We start from the raw sequence: 17915 nt of genomic DNA on the forward strand, positions 1-17915 counted from the left end.
GTACGTTTTGAATATATGTGCTGGGTCAGTTTGTCCAGCTCGACGGCAGAGAGGAGCCCGGTGGGCTTTGTGCTGAGGGCTCTTAGGAGTGGGCTGCGCATCCGGGAGGGAGCGGCGCCTTTAAGGCCCGGGCCGCTCCCCTGACGTCATGAAGCTGGACTTCCGCCCGGTCATCCCCGTAGCGGCGATAAGGGGTAGGAAGCGGCCGCCGGGCCGGGCGGAAGGCGGCCGCGACGTGTGCGGATGTGGTGGCAGCTCGTGATTGGCTCCTGGGAACGAGGCGGGGAGGGTGGGGTCAAGCGTCAACACGGAAGCGCGGAGGGAGGCGGCGGCGGCTCCGTCCCGGCGCAGGTCGGGCTCGGGCGGCCTACCCCTTACCCCTCCCCCCCCCCCCACTCCCACGGCCACCGTGTCCCAGTCCCTTCTTCGTCCGGGGGGCCTCCCGACTCTCCCGCGGGGCGGCGGTTGGGGGACCGGCAGCGGGAGCTGGTTGGGAAGTTCCTTTCCTCTCACTTGGGGGAAGCGGAGGGGGAGAGCCGTAGGGGGCCCTGGGAGCTGCGAGAGGACCGCGCTCCCCGGGGGGACAGCGGCTGCGGGGAGGTGGCACTGCTGGCCGGGGGGACGGCAGCGTTCCACGCTCCATCGAATAGGAGAAGCTGGATCCTCCCCGGAGCCGCGGCTCTGTTGCGTGCCGTAAGGGAGCGTTTTGGCACAGCGCTTGCTGGCTGGACCCAGTCCCACAGCCCTTATTTAGGGAAAGAGCACTCCTCTCCTCTAAGGTGAGGCCTGAGAAGCACCAGCCTGCTGCATCGAAAAAGGGCTTTTCCTCTGAGGTAACCCCAGAAAGGCAATGTGTTTGCTGCTTGGGGTCGTTGGGCAGCGTTTAGCTCTGGTTGGGACCTTTCCCTCATTAAGGAAGAAGCTGTGGGGAAGTCTCACATTGCTAGAAGGTTTAGAAGGTGCTCTGGATTCAGTGGTATGATTTCATAGGAAATTTAACCCTCACAGTGGTCTGAGGGGGCTTTTCCAGGGGAGCTGAGCTTTCAGTGCTGAAGAGACTTTTGGGGCTCTCTGCCCAGGGTGATTTCAGCATTTCCTTGGCTTCAAGTTTGTTGGCTTGTGCCGTGGCTTAGGTGGTGTTTGTAGGAGCTAGGCAGAAGGTAGATACACAGATCAGGTTGAGGTGCATTCCTGGCGTGACAGTAGTGCCTCCCATAGCACAGGGAACAGAGGGATAGTACCTGTGCCTGGATAAGAGCAATGTGGGCTTGAGCTTGATGGGTGGGGACAGTTCTGAGCAGCAACGCCCAGAAGCATGGCCTGCAGCCCTCTCATCGCTGCTGTATAAGCAAAGCAGTGGATGCTGCCATGTAAAAACCCTGTGCAAAGCTTCTGCTGCTCAAGTCCAAAGGAAGTGCTTTTGCAGGTTTGCCCCAAATTAGCGTGTGGCACTGGTGGTGTTACATGGAGAGACAATTAGCAAGGAAGAGACATTTTGGGTAGGATTCAGATTGGTCAAACACTGGGTTGAACTCAGTTGCTGAGGACTGATCTTGAATTTGTGGCTGTCTTTTGGGTTGCAAAGGTAAATATCCAAGTGCTGTGTCCTAAAAGAGACTAGTTTCCCCTAGATTTCTCTCTCAGAACCACCTGACCTGTATTAAGTGCTTTTTTTGCTGGAGGATTGGCTTCTTTAAAGGAAACTGGACAAAATACCTGGTCTGCTACAGTGGTTTTGACACACTTGACTTTCCTCCCACTGCAGAGTAAGTCAGTGCTGCAGCAGCTTTGATGTGCCTCATTATGCCTGACCATGCCAATGTCAGCCTCCCACCAGAGGAGCGTGTCCGAAGCCTGATCCAGATGGGGAGCGCTGTTGAAGTGAATGAGGATGTCCCACCGCGACGCTACTACCGCTCTGGCGTGGAAATCCTCCGCATGGCGACGATTTACTCAGAGGAGGGAAATATTGAGCATGCCTTCATTTTGTACAATAAGTACATCACGTAAGAGCAGCTCTGCTTCATTTACAAGTAATCTGTGTTGAAGGGGCTGTGGGTTTTATGTTGCATATTTTGAGTGTGTGTACAAACATGGTCAGGCCTTCAGAAGCTCGAAGAACCAGGTTCTGTCCAGAGTTTTGCTGCTTTTGAACTGCAGAGGCAAAGATACAACCAGCTTGGTTAAAGTGACCAGCAAATGTTGCAAAGGTGTGAGGTAGAAGCACAAAAAAACACTGTTCACTGCTTTGCAGGATGTAGGTAGAAATTCTCTTTAAAATCAGACTTATCTTGTATTCCTCTTTCCCAGAGCAACTCCTCTCCAGCGAGAGAGGTGTTGGCTCCCTGTGGCTAGGTTGATCTCGATAGCCATGATATCATGCAGATTAGCAAGGATAAGTGGCCAAAGATCTCGGTATCGTGTAGCTCTACGGAGCAGATACAGGCTGGTTCCATTGTCCTTTGTTAAATCAGTTTTGGAGGAGAAGCCTGCTTTATGTCTAAGCTACTACAACCTTTTACAGCAGGCAGCAAATTCCTACTTCAGTGCAGAAATCATTTATGTCGCATTCAAGGTTTAGTTCTACTTCTTGGAAATAATATAATTCCATCCCTGTTATGCATGTATGTAGGCACCCACACCTATTCGAGGAATGATGTGAGGAAGAGTGCTGAGTTTGAAGAACCTGACACCAGTCAACTGGCTTGAACAGTACATGAGATCCATGGGTTCTGAATACCCTTCTAGAAAGCCACAGGTTATATATAAACCCATCCAAAACCCTGTATGGTATCATAGCTGCTGGGTCTCCAGCTCAGGGGCTGTACATGTGGACAAGTGCACATTCTTGCTGCCACCTCTGCAGCTGGCCAGGAACAAGCCATCTTGGGTCTGAAAGCCACGCTGCTGAGCATACACCGTGCCAACGTGATGACGTGGTATCAGGTCTGGCTTCTGTCTGAGCAGCTCAGAGTAAGAGAAGCAAATGTGTGCCTCTAGATGCACCTGCCTGTGTTCATAGGGCTGAAAGTTGAGACCCTCGGAAAATATCTCAGTGGCACCGAGTATTCTGTTCCTTTAGGCTTTTTGGCCCAAATCCTCAAATCCTCCCATCTTTACCCAGTTTCACTCAATGGCCAAAGGGCTGAGTCTGCTCTCTGCTTCACTACCTCCTTATCCAAAATGGGCTTGGCATCTACATGGGCATTTTCCTGCCCTGCGTCTGTGCACAGGGTTCCTGCCTCAGCCTCTTTAAACCCAACACATTTTTCTTTGATTAGCATTGCTTCCCACATTGCACTTCCTAAGCTTTTATGGTCATAGTAGTGAGTGCCCAAGGAGGCTGCATAGGGAGCTGGGAAGTGTAAAGCCCGCGGGAAGTTTTCCAGGCTGGTTACGTAGCTGGGGCTGAAGGAGAAACTCTAACTAAACAAATTAACTAAACGTGCCTTCGCTGTTTCATTACAGCAATAATAAGTGCAAGTGTGTTTTCTCTCCAGTAGCTTTCAAATACTTGTGGCATTTACGTTAGTCTGGCTGCTGGGCTGCAGGAAAGGTGAAAAACTTTCCCTTAGGGGTGTGATTTCTCACACTGATGAATATGAGCTGCCAGCCTGGATTATCTGAAGATAAAAGCTTAATGTCATCATCTAATTTCTTTAATCAGAAGTATAATGCTGTATAGCTCTTTTGAAAGCAGGAGGCTTGATATGCAGTTTTTGAGGTGTCCTTCCCTGAGGCTATGACCTGGAAGGCAAGAACGGGACTGTAGTTGGAGCCTCTGATGGGACTTGCTGTGCTTTCCTCTTTTTTAGAAATGGGACCAGATTTCTTTTCTCTGATACTTCAGGCCGAATATCTGATCAATGCTGCAGCTATGGGTTTGGCTGCCTTTCTTCAAAGACCAGCTCCTTAACGGGAGCATATAGACTAGTACAAGCTGGAACTTTATGAAGGGCAGGATTCTGGCCCTGATAAGCATCTGAGAGGCTCCTGGATACACCCCTGTACATGGTGAATTTGTTGGGAGCAAGAACACTGTCCTCAGGAGTGAGTCTGTGGCGTGGTGTGGACTGCATTTTTCTCTCAAAAGAGCAGTCAGGTGCTGGAACAGCCTGCCCAGGGAGGTGGTGGAGTCTCCATCCCTCACCGTCTTTAAGAATTGCCTGGACTAGGTGCTACGATACATGATTTAGTAGCTTAGTGGGTAGTGTTGGTGATAGGAGGACGGTTGGACTAGATGATCCTTTCCAACCTTGTGTTTCTATGATTTTATGCATGGCTTTAGGAAAATGGATTTCTCTTTATTTCCCTACGTGATGCTCCCTTTGGCTGGTCTCAAGACCTGAATTACACGGTAAGATCTGTGTTGTTGCACCTGATTTGCAGAGGCATCAGTCTGGGGAAAATCTTGACTGGACGTAGGGTAGTCTGGAGATGGATCCACACTAAGATTCCCACTGAGGCAAGCCAGTTCCCTGCTCAGCCCCCAGCCACATGCTCAATATTGTCTAGGTCCTTTGGCTGCTCAGCACTTCTGTTTCCCATGCTGAAATGAACCTTGCCGCCCACCCACTCAATAATGTGCAGGAGGGAGTTGTAGATGTTTCTAAGAATAACCAGGCTGGACTTTACAAACATCAGTCTTTCACCTTGGATCACAGAATGGTTTGGGTTGGAAGGGACCTTAAAGATCTTCTAATTCCAACCCTACTGCCATGGGCAGGGACACCTCCCAAAAGATAAGGTTGCCCAAAGCCCCATCCAGCCTGGCTTTGAACACTTCCAGGAATGAGGCATCCACGACTTCTCTGAGCAACCTGTTCAATTGCTTCACCACCCTCTGAGTGAAGAAATTATTTGTTATATCTAATCTAAATTTACCTTCTTTTAGTTTAAAACCATTATTCCTTGTCCTTTCACTCTACTCCCTGACAAAGAGTCCATCTCCTGTGTTCTTGTGGGCTCCTTTTTGATATTGGAAAGTCACTATTAGATCTCCCCAGAGCCTTCTCTACAGGTTGAACAACCCCAGCTCCCTCAGCCTGTTTGATATGAGAAGTGCTTCAGCCCCTTGATCATCTTCATGGCCCTCCTCTGGATGCATTCTAATACTTCCAGGTCCTTCTTGTGCTGAGGGCCCCAGAGCTGAACACAGGGCTCCAGGTGGGGTCTCATGAGAGCAGAGCAGAGGGGGGACCTCATGAGGTTCGCACAGGCCTGCCTCCCAGGCCTGTCCAGTTCTCTCTGGATGGCATCCCTTCCTTCCAGCGTGTCGACCCTACCAACCACCACACAGCTCGGTGTCATTGGCAAACTTGCTGAGGGTGCACTTGATCACAGAATCACAGAACTGTAGGGGTTGGAAGGGACCTCGAAAGATCATCGGGTCCAACCCCCCTGCAAAGCAGGCTCCTCAGAGCAGGCTGCCCAGGTAGGCCTCCAGATGGGCCTTGAATATCTCCAGAGAAGGAGACTCCGCAACCTCTCTAGGCAGCCTGTTCCAGTGCTCCGTCACCCTCACCGTGAAGAAGGTCCACTGTCCATGTCACCAACAAAGATGTTAAACAGTGTTGGTCCCAATACTGATCCCTGAGGAACACCGCTCGTTACTGATCACCTGGACCGTTTGGCCTCAGCAATTTGAGTGTTACCATCCAGCCAATTCCTTATGCAATGAGTCATCCATCTGTCAAATTCATGTTTCTCCAATTTGGAGACAAGGACATAAAGGGGGTCAGTGTCAAATGCTTTGCACAAGTCCAGGTAGATGATGTCAGTTGCTCTTCCTCTATCAACCAGTGCTGTAAAATGCCACCAGATTTGTCAGGCATGATCCTCCCTTGGTGAAGCCATGTTTTCTGTAGTTCCCTGGGTCTTCCTTTCTTCCCTTTTTAAAACGGGGATTGTCTCACCTCTTCCAGCCAGTGGGAACATCACTAGGCTGCCACAACTTCTAAAATATCATGGACAATGTCTTAGCAATTACATCAGTGGGTGCTGAGGAAACTGGCAGATGTATCTCATCAGGCCCCATTGATGTCTGCACCTTCAGGTTCTTTGGATGGTCTCATACCTAATCTTCTCCTACAATGGGTGGCACTTCATTCTATCAGTCCCTGCCTTTGCCTTCTGGGGCCCAGACCATGTGGCTGGAGCTCTTGCTAGTGAAGACTGAGGCAAAAAATTAATTGAGTACCTCAGCCTCCTCCATATCCTGGCTGACCAGGTCTCCCATTTCTTACAATAAAGGGCCCTCAATTTCCTTAGTCCTCCTTTTATCACTGATGTACCTATAGAAGCCTTTCTTGTTGCCCTTGACATCCCTGGCCAAGTTTTATTCTAAAAGGGCTTTGGCTTTCTATACCTGGTTCCTGGCTGTCGCGTTAAGGGGTGTAGCTGATTAACCATTACAGGTCCGGTCGGATTCAGGGTACCTAACTATCACAGTCACAGATTCACCAATATCTTATTAACTGATATGGGTGCGGTCAGATTCAGTGTACTGAACTATCATGGTCATGGATTCAACAACAATTTAACATGCCTGTCCTCTAGTCAAGTTCAATGAGATCACAGCTGGGAACAAAGCAAGTAAATGCAATTTATTACAGCAACAGGTACACGGGTTCTTTGGATTGCCAGTGATAATACACTGTCTGCAAAAGCAAGCTAGCATGCATGAAATGCACATGTACAGCCTGGAAATTAACACATTAAAAGGTACAAAGACTCTAGAGATTTTTAAGTTTCCACGGAGACACCTCAAATGACCAAGTGTTCAAATCTCACCCAAAGGCACGGTGTGTGTGCGGGGGTGGAAGGGGGGAGGAAGAGAGGATCAGCCCGTTGACTGATTCCAGAAGGGGATCCCCAGGGAGGCCCTCCCCTGACAATGGTATCTTCCCTAACATCCCCTTTCTCTTAAGCCAATTTATATTATTTTCTGTTGTTTAGGTGGAGCTTAAGTGACTCTAGTCAAGCATATCTTAGTTATGATTGGTGCAGAGAGTTTTCTCACTTTCGTTTAAAGGTGTAGGCTCCAAGAAATTCAGAGCGCGTGCTCAGTGAGGAGTGGTCACACCTTGGAGGCGGGTAGCTTTTTGGATGGAGGTGTTTTGGTATTATAATGATGATACAATGAGCAAGAGTTCACTAGAGTACAGCATTTTGTCAAAAACATGACAGGTCATTGGCTCAGGGTAGCAAATGTGCAATCTATCAGTCTCGGTGTGCACAAGAACAATCGAGTCCCCCTCTTGTCACAGAGCCTAGCCACAGTGTCTCCGCTCCGCTCTACACTCCATACTGTTCCTTAGAGTTAGCACACCAGGTTCCCCTTGTGCAGTAACATCTAAGGTTGGAAGCCTAGGGAATGCTCAGGTAATGCAGCTACACCCTACCATGAAAGTCTCTTCAATGTTGTACATTTTCTTTAAAATGTGAGTAGTAGTTTAATTTTCCTAGTCACTTTAGGCAATTACTCCACACTGGCTGCTCAGACAATGTCTCTGTATCCCTCCCAGGCTATCTGTCCTTCCTTCCATGCTCTCTAGGCCTCCTTTTCTTGCTTGAGTTTGGCCAGGAGCCCCTTGTTCCTCCACGCAGATCTCCAGGCATTTTTGCTTGAATTCCTCTTTGCTGGGATGCGTCGCTCCTGAGCTTAGAGGAGGTGATCCTTGAATATTAACCAGCTTTTTCAGGCCCTGCTAGGGCTTTGTCCCATGGTACTCTACCATGCAGTAGAATTTCCTGTGGTATTTGGACTCCTGGTTTGACTGTGTGGCTGTGAGCTGCTAGGATTGGCTCCAAGAGTTTGTGTGGGGTGTTAAAGGACTTGAGAGACACTGACTTGGCACGTGTACCATAGTAGTGCTTAAAAATAGCCTGTAATGTGGCTACTCAGTGCCAAGCAGCTGCTGCTCATAGTGGACTTGGGAGCAGTCAGAGGTTTGAACAAGCCCAAAACTTCTGGTGATGGGAGCTGCAGGTTTAAGTCCTGCCAAGCCTCAGCTGGCTGTGGACAGGAATCATGAAGCATTCTTGCCCTTCCTCTGCTTCCTTCCTCAGCCTACTGCTGCATGGTCTTGCCTCAAAGTCTTCTCTGGCTGCCCAAAGCCCTTGCTTTGTCCTGCTCTCCGCGTTTCCCCCCGTTAGTGACTTGTGGAAAGCCAGCTGCCTCTGCTGTTTTTTCCATCCTCTCCAATCCAGCATCTGCTCTTAATCCTTTGTAATTAATCCCTTCATTTTAATCTGCAATCTCTTTGCAGTGATTGCAGCCTTATTTTGTCCTCTTGACACAGTGACCTACTTTGCAACCACCAGCTAGGAGCAGGGACCTCACCAGTGGCTTTGGATGGAGTAGCAGCTTTTTTGTGGTGTGACTGATCCTATGGTGTCTGGCAAGAGCATCCTCACGCCCTCTGTGGCAACCAGGAGCCGGGTTTGCAAAAAGTCCTCACTTTTCCCAGAGGAATGAGGTTTTAAAGTAGCTGGATTTATTGCACACACAGAGATTTTGCAGTGTGAGGAACATTCTCACTCTGTTCCTGCTGAGTCTTTCCCACTTGCCTCTGCTTGGTTTGTTCATGCTGCTCCCTGAGGCACAGTCTAGTCCTCTCTACCCTTCTTCCTTGTGTATATACATGAGGCTGCTTTCTACGTATTTCTGTAGCTGAAGGAGCTGGGGGACATCCTCCTTCATATGCTGGAGCTTTCTAGCAAAGAGCCAGGAAGCAGGGCAGGTGTTTTTGCATTGTATCCAAAGCTTTGTGGGTGCTTTGTCTCTTAGCCAGGTCCTTGTCTCCTGCTAAGCTTGCTGTGAGCTCACCCTGAGCACGCAGTTTAGTGCACCACTGGGGACTTGCTCACAAAGGTATCTTGAGGCCTCAAGCCTGGAGAGCCCTACAGAGCAGAGCAGGAGTGAACTTCCCCATGTCTATGGGCTTTTCACCTTGCTGTTGTGCTTGCAGTGCTCTTTCTCTGTGTCTTCGCCATTGTGTCCTGAGTTGCTCCCTGGAAATTGGTGGGAGATGTTATCCTGGCTACTGAGAAACCTGTTCATAGCTGTGCTGGGAGCAAGGTGATGTTGAGCTCAGTCTTGAAGTCTGCTTAGAACCAGCCCTGCTGCCCAGAAAGGTCTGAAATACTGCCCTGTCTTTCCAGGGTTGTCATGCAACAGAGCCAAAAGACTTCTGATGTAGCAGCCGAATATGTTGTGAACTTGCTTTTAGCCTACCTTCAGGTTTTCTCTTCAAGGTCTGAGTTAATTTTCCCATCTCTTGCAGAAACTCTTTTCTTCCCCCGTGCAGAAGGGTGGTGTGAGCAATGAGTCAGCTGAATCCTTGAGTTTGCCTGTTCTCCCCTTGGATGCTCACAGAGGTGTAGGCAGGTGTCCAGGGACCTTCCTGAGTCACTGCCAGCATCCTTGGTGTTTTAGACTGGTTTATCAATGTTTCTGTTTAAAACAAATGTATTTATTCCTGAGGATCATTTCCAAAGCCTGGGTGGAAGAAAAATCCTGTGTAAGGTGCTATCCTAGGATTGAACAAGATTCCCTGTGTGTCACGAAGAGCTCAGAAGTGATGGGGGGTTTATTGTAGAAAGGCAGACAGCCGTCCTAATTGCAGGAGCAAAGCGCCCAGGGAAGTGGCAGAGGAGGGATACTGTGCTGGAAGGGAATAAACTGTACCCTCCAAAATCCCACTTACTTGATCATGCTTGCCCCTTTCTTCTGGGATTCAAAAATGCAGTTTCTCTCCTGTGTTTACAGGCTCTTCATTGAGAAGCTGCCAAGGCATCGTGATTACAAAACTGCTGTCATACCTGAAAAGAAGGAAACAGTGAAAGTAAGTAGTAATGTTGCCAAGTCCTTAGTGGCTGCTGTTGGAAGTGATTTAGGGTTGTAGATCTTGGGTTTTGGTGGCTCTGGGAATCACACAAAGTCTGAGAAGCCTTGGCTTGACCAGGCAGCCCTGACCCCTTGGGAGTTACAGTTTGGTCTCTTACTCCATCATACTTGTGCAGGGCTGGCTGTAGTTGTATCCATCCAATTTACTTTCTGTTGAGCGGTAGGGCTTCCTTTCTTTCATATTAAACTCTTTGCTTTTTAAACACTGTGGCTTTTCCCTTTGTGGTAGCTGGGTGCAGTGGCCCTAAAGAGACTTACCAGGGGATCCTTGGAGATTGCTCACAGCCACAAGAAGCTACTGCTCCTCTGTTCAGCATTGAGTAGAAGAACAAAGGACTGCACTGCCTAAGCACTTGCTCCGTGTTGGCTGGGGGTGGTGCTGTCTGTGCCACACTGCTACCATGTGCCCATCTGCGTACTCTGAGCCCATGTGCAAATGGTGCTGGAGCTGCTCAGGACCTTCCTGCCTTGTGAAAAAGGCAGGAAGTTAATTCTTGCATCCCTTTTGGTCCTGTTTTTCTTGCCATGGTGCTGTTGCACTTATATTGTATTTCCTTCCTTCAGAAACTGAAAGAAGTAGCCTTCCCTAGAGCTGAAGAGCTCAAGAAGGAGTTGTTAAAGAGGTACGCCAAGGACTATGCTAAGTACAGTGAGCAGAAGGTGAGTGAGAGAAGACTGGAGGCCTGTCAGAAAACCCAGAAAACACTCAGCCACAAAGAGCTTGGAAAAAAGCAGGGCTCCTTGGGTGCTAGAGAATGTGAATTCTGGTGGCCTGAGCTTACAGGGTCCATCTTCATCACCTGCGGCACAGGGCTGTCCCAGTGATGTCTCTGCTGTCATTATGTAGGTGAACCTGTCATAGCATCCCTATACATCATTTCATTACACGTTTTGGAGGCAGTCTAAGCTGGGACTGTTACTTGTTTTTTTTCTTTTTGTACCAGTGTGAGGTCTGGGAATGAGTCATAACTCAGAAACTCAGCTCATAGCAGCATGAGTGAGGACATGGGGTTCTGTGCACAAAGCAGAAAACTGTGCAGTCCGTTTTACTGTGATTTCTCTTTCAGTCTCCTAAATAGCACTTTCCCAATCTGGAATTATAATCGCACACAAGGGGGTAGGTAAGGTGACAGTTTACTGCTCTGGTCTAGCAGGCTTTGCTGATGGAAGTGCTAATCTCTGTTTTGCAAAGTGAAGATTCTGTGCAGGAAGTACTTTCTGTTGGTTACCTTCTGTAGACTCTTTAGAAATAGTCTTGCTGTGATTGCTGAAGGTCTACAGGCAGCAGGTTCAAAGCTACAGCTCTAAAGGAATGGCATAGGCTCCATATTCTTCCTTGGTCTAGTGTTCTCCTATCTGATGATGTCCTTTGTGATATTTCTCCTTACAGAAAGAGGAGGAAGAGGAATTTGCACGCAACCTGGCTTTGCAGCAGCAACTGGAAGAGGAGAGAAATCGTGTAGCCCTGATGAAGCAGCAGCAGGCAGAACAAGAGCAGTTTCATGTCTTTGAGGAGATGATTCGACAGCAGGAGCTGCAGAAGGAACGTCTGAGGATAGTGCAGGAATATGGAAAGCCAAAGCCAAATCCAGAGTCTCTGGATGGACCCCTCATCCCTGATATGGAAAAGCCCCCAAGTGATTTGACCCCACAGGTTCCTGTCTCTCCAGTTCACTCTGCAAGTCCATCAGTGGAGATTGTCTCACCCAAACCTCCTGTTGTGGACAGATCTTTGAAACCTAGTGCTTTGGGGAACACAGAAAACAGTTAGTACATATCAGTGCACCATTCTCCCTTTCTGAGGCTGAGCCAAATGCAGCTGAGGAGCTGAGCTGTTGTCTGGCTCTTGGAAGTATCTCATCGGAGCTCCATCCCTTGTGGGGTTTTGGTGTTCCAAGTTACTGGATGTTGTCCCTGCTGTCCAGCAAAGGTTTGCAGGGCTGGGAAGAACTGTCTCCTGTTGCTAATTGGGCCCCAGTCTCTACTGATCAAAAATCTAGTCTGTTTGACTTTTGGTCTTCCTAGTAGCTTGACCAAATCCTCCTCTTCTTTCAAATATGATTCTGAAATACTGATTCAGATGTTTCCAGGTGACTGGTTCTTGACCAGAGAAACATCTTTAAATTACATTTTTTGAGCATTTGTGTTTTCGTTTTCTTTAATGAAATGCTGCTTTTGGCAGACTAGACTTCTAAACATCTTTTTGTGTATCTCTTACCCTATTTTGAAATAGGTATTTACTGGTAACATTATCTGTGGCTGCCACTGTAATTGTAAACATTAAAATAGTTTATGTTTCCAGGCTGAAGTTTTTCAGTCTAGTCCCTTTAGTTACTGACCTGAGGGAATATCTCTCTGGTGTCCCCAGCTATGATTGCTCATTGTGTTCCTAATTCTCACAGTTGCAAGCATGGATGCCCTTCGCCAGGTCATTGTCCCTAGGGAGTTGTGCCAGAAATTCCTCCAGCTGGCTGATGCCAACACAGTCCGAGGTGTGGAGACATGTGGGATCCTCTGCGGTAAGCTGGTAAGGTGGTAATACTAATTAAGAGCCTTTAAGTGGTGTAGAGGCCTTATCTTAAAGTGTAATAGCTTTGGAAGTGGCTAGAGGACCCTGATTTTGCTGTGAAAGGCCATAGTGCAGTTTCACTGATGACCAGGATTTCATATGAGTGTTAGAGCTGGTCTGCCTCTCCTTTTCCTCCTTTTTATGTGAGGATTTCCTCAGGCTGTATGTGAGGAGTGTATGTCAATGTGAGGTGACAGCTACCAAGTCCCCATTGATGTTCTGCTTCCTTTCTCACTTTGATGGCTCTGCTGATTACCTGCCTCAAGTCCTCCTTTGTTGGCAGTGACACGCAGCTCAGTGAGTTGTTCTTTTGGTACTAGCAGGACTGGAGTCCCAGTTGTGAGCTAGGACACCACCAAGACAAGGCTGTGCAAGCAGAGGCTGAAGACAATTTTCCCTCAAAGAGTTTGCCTGCACAGGTTAATATTGGTAGCTCCAGTCTATGCCCCGTCAACTGGGGCTGTTACGCTTAGAGAAATTTGCTTTGAAATTAAATAGCTTGATGTAGCAACTTTCTGCAATCCAGCTGCTTGCAGATACTTGGTGACTGTTTAAATATGAGTCATCAGCTCTCAGTGAGCGAGGAGATTTCCTTTGGTTGGGTGTCCAGGGCTTCTCTGAGTTCTTATGGATATTCTGCATGGCAGAGCCATGGCCAGCTCATACTGAAAATCTATGACTCCTTTTCAGTAGCCTGCAGCACCATTTCTGTGACCTGCACAAGGATGGTAGATGCAATCATGGGCTTTTTTCTAGAGATGCTGTTTCCCTCGCTGGACCCCTGAGTGATGAATGCAGAAATGCCTCATTCCCAAAGCTTAGGAAATTACCTTGCACCAGTAGTGTTTCCTCTTTGGGGGGTGTCTGGAGGGTAACAGCCCCCCTGTGCTGCCTTGCAGATGAGGAATGAGTTCACGATATCCCACGTCATCGTTCCCAAGCAGTATGGAGGCCCTGACTATTGCAACACAGAGAATGAGGAGGAACTTTTCCTGATCCAGGATCAGCATGGCCTTGTTACACTTGGCTGGATCCATGTGAGTCTCTCATCTTCACATCTAGACTGGCCTTGTATTCAGCTGGGAAGAAAAGGGGTGCAGGAAGATGTGTTGGTGAAGGAGGATTTACTGGAGGAGACAGCGTGGAGCTGGCAGCATCTTTTTAGTTGGATTTCTCTCTCTAGTGCAGTCTCAGTCACTACTCATACTGCTGGAGAAATCCAGGCTTGTTTTAAGTTCAGATCCCTTCCTAAAGCATCAGTCCCTTTGGAAATTAGATGGTTGGGCTTGAAGTTCGTGTTTTATGAAGCTAAAATCAGAACATTGCAGCCTCTCACATGGAGCTCCTGCTGTCGGTGCCTGGACTCTCCAATGATGCGTCCCTGTGGGAGCATAGCTTTTTGCAGACAGCTGTGTACTGCTCTGCTGCGGGATGTGCCAGCTCCAGATTCCTCCACTGGCTACAGTGCTGCCCTGCTGCCTGTCCCCACAGAGCCTTTGGCAGTCGGATCAATGCCAAGCAAAACGTTTGGTGCTGCTGAGTAATCTCTCGAAAGCAGCAGCTGCTTCAAAGGTTCTGACAAATAAATGCCTGCTGGATGTGCCTGATATGTGTAGGGTGTCTGCTTCCAGCGTTAACTCTTCAGTGATAGCCATGTAACATCCAGGGACCCTCAAGAATACCTTTGACCTAGTTTTGGCAACAAAAACCTAACAAGCAAAAGGAGAAAAGGGGGAAGATATTTCTGCAGGAGTTAGGCTATAGAATCTAGCGCTCAGCCGGTGCTAGGGAAGTTGGATGATGCCTGTGATTGTACAACTCTTGACCATCTTGGTGGAATGGGTTATCTTGAAGTTTCATGGCAGTATTATGTGCATGTGGTGCCTTCGAGGTACCTGCACTTTAGAAGCATGTGAAATGATTCCCCTGCATTTAAAGCAAGGAAAGTGTTGTGCATTAAAATACGAATTTGCATAGGATGTTGCCAGAAATGTAGAGTATCTGCTGTACTTTTTCCAAATGGGAAGGAGGAACAGATGTTTTGGGGCAATCTAAAGCCACTTTCAGTGTGTAAGCAGGTCCTCTGTGCCTCTTCTCCATTAGGATCTTCACTTTGCAGCTGCAGTCTGTTTGAACTAGTTCTCCAACCCTGCTGTAATTTCATCTCATTTTGTTGTGTGTTTCAGACTCACCCCACACAAACAGCGTTCCTCTCCAGTGTGGACCTGCACACACACTGTTCCTATCAGATGATGTTGCCAGAGTCCATTGCTATTGTGTGTTCTCCAAAATACCAGGAGTAAGTATGGTTATGGGGAAGGACAAAGCTTTCCCTCTGCCTGTGGCTGGACAGGAGGTCTCTTCAGCAAGTTTTGAACAGCTGTTCTCCATCACCTTTTTTCTGTTGGATTCATGGTGTAGGACTAAAATGTTAAGTAATGTGATAAGTTTTACCAAAAGAGGCTGAAAGAGTGTATGATCCAATGGCTCTTCTGAGCTGGTTCAGGGAGGGTCATATCTGATTGCCCACCCATGAAAGGAGGCCAGTCTGCAGCCACAGACTTGGAGAGGAGCATGCTGCAGCATGTGTTCTATCTTGTGCCTGAGACAAGCAGACTCAAACATGCTCTTTCAAACACAGAAGCAGCTGCTTCTATTTGCAGAGGCTTGAGTTGTACAGAGCATGTGTTTATTTGCTCTAGGACAGGGTTTTTCAAGCTGACAGAGCATGGCCTGGAGGAGATCTCTTCCTGCCGGCAGAAAGGATTCCACCCGCACTCCAAAGACCCTCCTCTCTTCACTGTAAGTCACCCCACAGGGCACCTGGGGCTGTAGTACTGTATGTTATCATATTGGACACTTCCCTTGAATTTATATCTGCATCAAGATGCTAGGCTATGGCCCAGGACTGGAGAGATTCTGTCAGAGATTTGCTTCTCACTAGAGTTGAGATGCAAAAGATTCCTGATTTGATAGCATGTGTTGGAGGTGTGATGCAGAGCACTTATCCATAGAAACAGATCCAGGCAGTAGCAAAGGTTTGTATTTGAGGGAGAGATTTTTATTTGTATCCTGCAGTGGTCTCTTCATTGTACTGGGTGGGGTGCTAGTTTTGGTCTGTCTTGGTTTGTTCCCTACAAAGAAAGAGCAGTCCTGTGAAAGCCACTGGGTGCAGGTTGCCTCAGGAGGCTGAAGAGACACACCTGAGCTGTGGAAGTATCTGAGTAACACCCTGTCCTTTCTTCTCCTCTCTCTTCCAGACCTGCAATCACGTGTCACTAGTCGAGAGAGATGTGGTACTGATGGATCTCCGATAGGCCTCTTGCCTTAACCATTTACTGTAAAACCATCTTACCTTCCTTCTATGCCTAGGGAAGTTTTTCTTTCCCCCTTTAGCAGATGATTTCTACCGTGTAATGACCCCACTTCCTTCCTGAGTAGTCACAGCAAAATCAGTTCCCTGACCTCAGTGGGAGCATGTGAAATCCTGTTGCCTGGTGTTGGACTGGTGAAGTGGTGTTGAGGTTCAAGGTGTGGGGAAAAGCTAACTAGAAATTCAGACAGAAGCTAACACTGAAGCAATTGCTTAATCTGTGGCTTGATCAGCATCTTGGGGGTTTCCCTGTGAACTGCTGCAACCTTGAGGTGTGAAATCACTTCAAGCGCTTTCTGAAGTGGGACTTGCCCAAATTAACCCATACTTCGCTTTGCCTCTCTTTCTGGGTTGATAAATTGTGGCCTGAGTGTGGCTGGTTGGAGTAGATGAATCTTTGCTTAGTTTAAAATTAAACCTTCCTAACACCTCTCACCCCAGTCAAGAGCCCATCCTTGCTTCTGAGTCTTCTGAGCTAGAACATGTCCTGCTTGCTGGTGCTGCTAGGTTTTATGCCCAGTGAAGCAAGAAGGGACCCAACCATTGTGCTTTCTCCTTCCTTTGGGAAACCCCTATTTCAGTATTTTGGGGAAGAAGGTACCTGGATGCAGCACTGTTTAGTTTTAGCAATGTTGAGGAGTGTCTCCTTACTTTATTCCTTTTCCTGTATGGAGCATTCTCTCCAGCTGTTGCATTGGGCTGCCTGGTGAGGGCTTGGGTTTGGCATGTGCTTGCAATCCAATGGAGGAGGTTCTCCCATCTCTTGACTGCGCTGTTTGTGGATTCCACGACTGATACACACCCTTGGACTCAGCTGCTTGCCCAAGCTTGTGGACAGGTTGTGCTCCTTCAGTCCTCAAACACTACCATCCCCAACTGCCTCTTCAGTTCTCAAAGTCTGTCCCTGCCAAAACAAGTGCTCCGTGACATCACTGTTATGCAGTACCCCAGCTAGGGACCTTCTCTGAATTACTCACATCAGATGACAAGCAGTGATTTTGCTTACCTTTGCTGTCTGTGCTGAGCTTCCACCCTCACTTATGCTGGTTTTGAAAGGGAAAAAGTAGTATTGAAAGGTGGAAAGTTATCTTGCCTCAGAGGACTGAGCATGATGTACAGCCTTTTCACATTCTTTGACAGGATGCTCTGATGATCAGCATATGTCCATGTGGGTAAGGGAAGAAAAGCAGGAGCTGCCTTTCCACCTGGGATACATACATACATACATGTTATATATGTCGTGTCCATGTACTTCTAAATACAAAATGACAAACAAAATTTGTTGGTGTACGGCTTAATACAGAGGGATTGTATTATCTCCTATAGACTTCTCTTGGTTGTTTTCTTTGAACTAACTTGTTGGGTTGGCAAGGTGTAGGGAGTTTCTGAGAGTGGTGAGGGAATCAATTTATTTAAGTTTTTTGTTTATTTGCAACAGCCACCTCCTTGACTCTTGTGCGACAAACTGCTGCTGCAATCAGTTTTGCAGTTCTGGAAACAGGCTCCTTTTGGCAGCAGGAGGGAAGCAGTGGGATTTCATGGCATCCTTAGGAACTAACTGGGAGACCTAGTTTATTTTAACTGTTCTCTGAGGTGGGTTATGCTGCCTTGATGTATGGGTGTTCATCTCACAGCTGTACATGTAAGGGAGCAGTCTGGTCTCCAGCCTGATGTCTCCTGAAGCAGCAATTCATTCAATTTCATGGTGCATATCACAATAAGTTTGCCTTAAGTCCTTATCCCTGAAGGTCTTGATTTTGAGCTGACCCCGGCATCAACCAGAGATAGCCAGGGAGAGCAGCTGGTGGCAAATAACTGCTTCCTTTGTAAGCTGTCCCAGTGACCAATTAACCCTGGTGGAGAATTTTTCAAATTCCTTGCAGTGTAGCCCCACGCAGGAGCTGCGCTTCTCATGTCAGTGGCTAGCTGCTGCCTCACACCCTGACCTGCTCTCAGAGCTGTTTTTTTTTTAAAAAAAAAAAATAAAATAAAATAATAATGCATTTTTGCATTTAGGGTCACTGAGTCATCATTTTTTTTTGGATGAATGAATTTGGAATGAA

The 17915-nt window shown here is 47.8% G+C and overlaps 1 protein-coding gene across 4 annotated transcripts; it reads left to right on the forward strand.

Annotated features, from left to right (window-relative positions):
* Positions 1-194: 194 nt before the first annotated feature.
* STAMBP (STAM binding protein) lies at positions 195-16287 on the forward strand. 4 transcript variants are annotated; one of them, XM_035345302.1, is made up of 10 exons: positions 195-351; positions 1766-2006; positions 9773-9848; positions 10475-10570; positions 11301-11676; positions 12313-12437; positions 13379-13516; positions 14666-14778; positions 15182-15281; positions 15740-16287. In XM_035345302.1, exons 2-10 carry the CDS (start codon positions 1792-1794, stop codon positions 15794-15796), a joined length of 1296 nt encoding a protein of 431 aa, XP_035201193.1. In that variant the 5' UTR covers positions 195-351; positions 1766-1791; the 3' UTR covers positions 15797-16287. The 4 variants fall into 4 exon arrangements, with proteins under 4 accessions (XP_035201193.1, XP_035201197.1, XP_035201196.1 ...); XM_035345306.1 differs by lacking the exon at positions 195-351 and adding an exon at positions 406-497; XM_035345305.1 differs by lacking the exon at positions 195-351 and adding an exon at positions 682-779.
* Positions 16288-17915: the final 1628 nt, after the last annotated feature.

Source organism: Oxyura jamaicensis, chromosome 22 (genome assembly GCF_011077185.1).
Source record: "Oxyura jamaicensis isolate SHBP4307 breed ruddy duck chromosome 22, BPBGC_Ojam_1.0, whole genome shotgun sequence".
NCBI lineage: Eukaryota > Metazoa > Chordata > Aves > Anseriformes > Anatidae > Oxyura > Oxyura jamaicensis.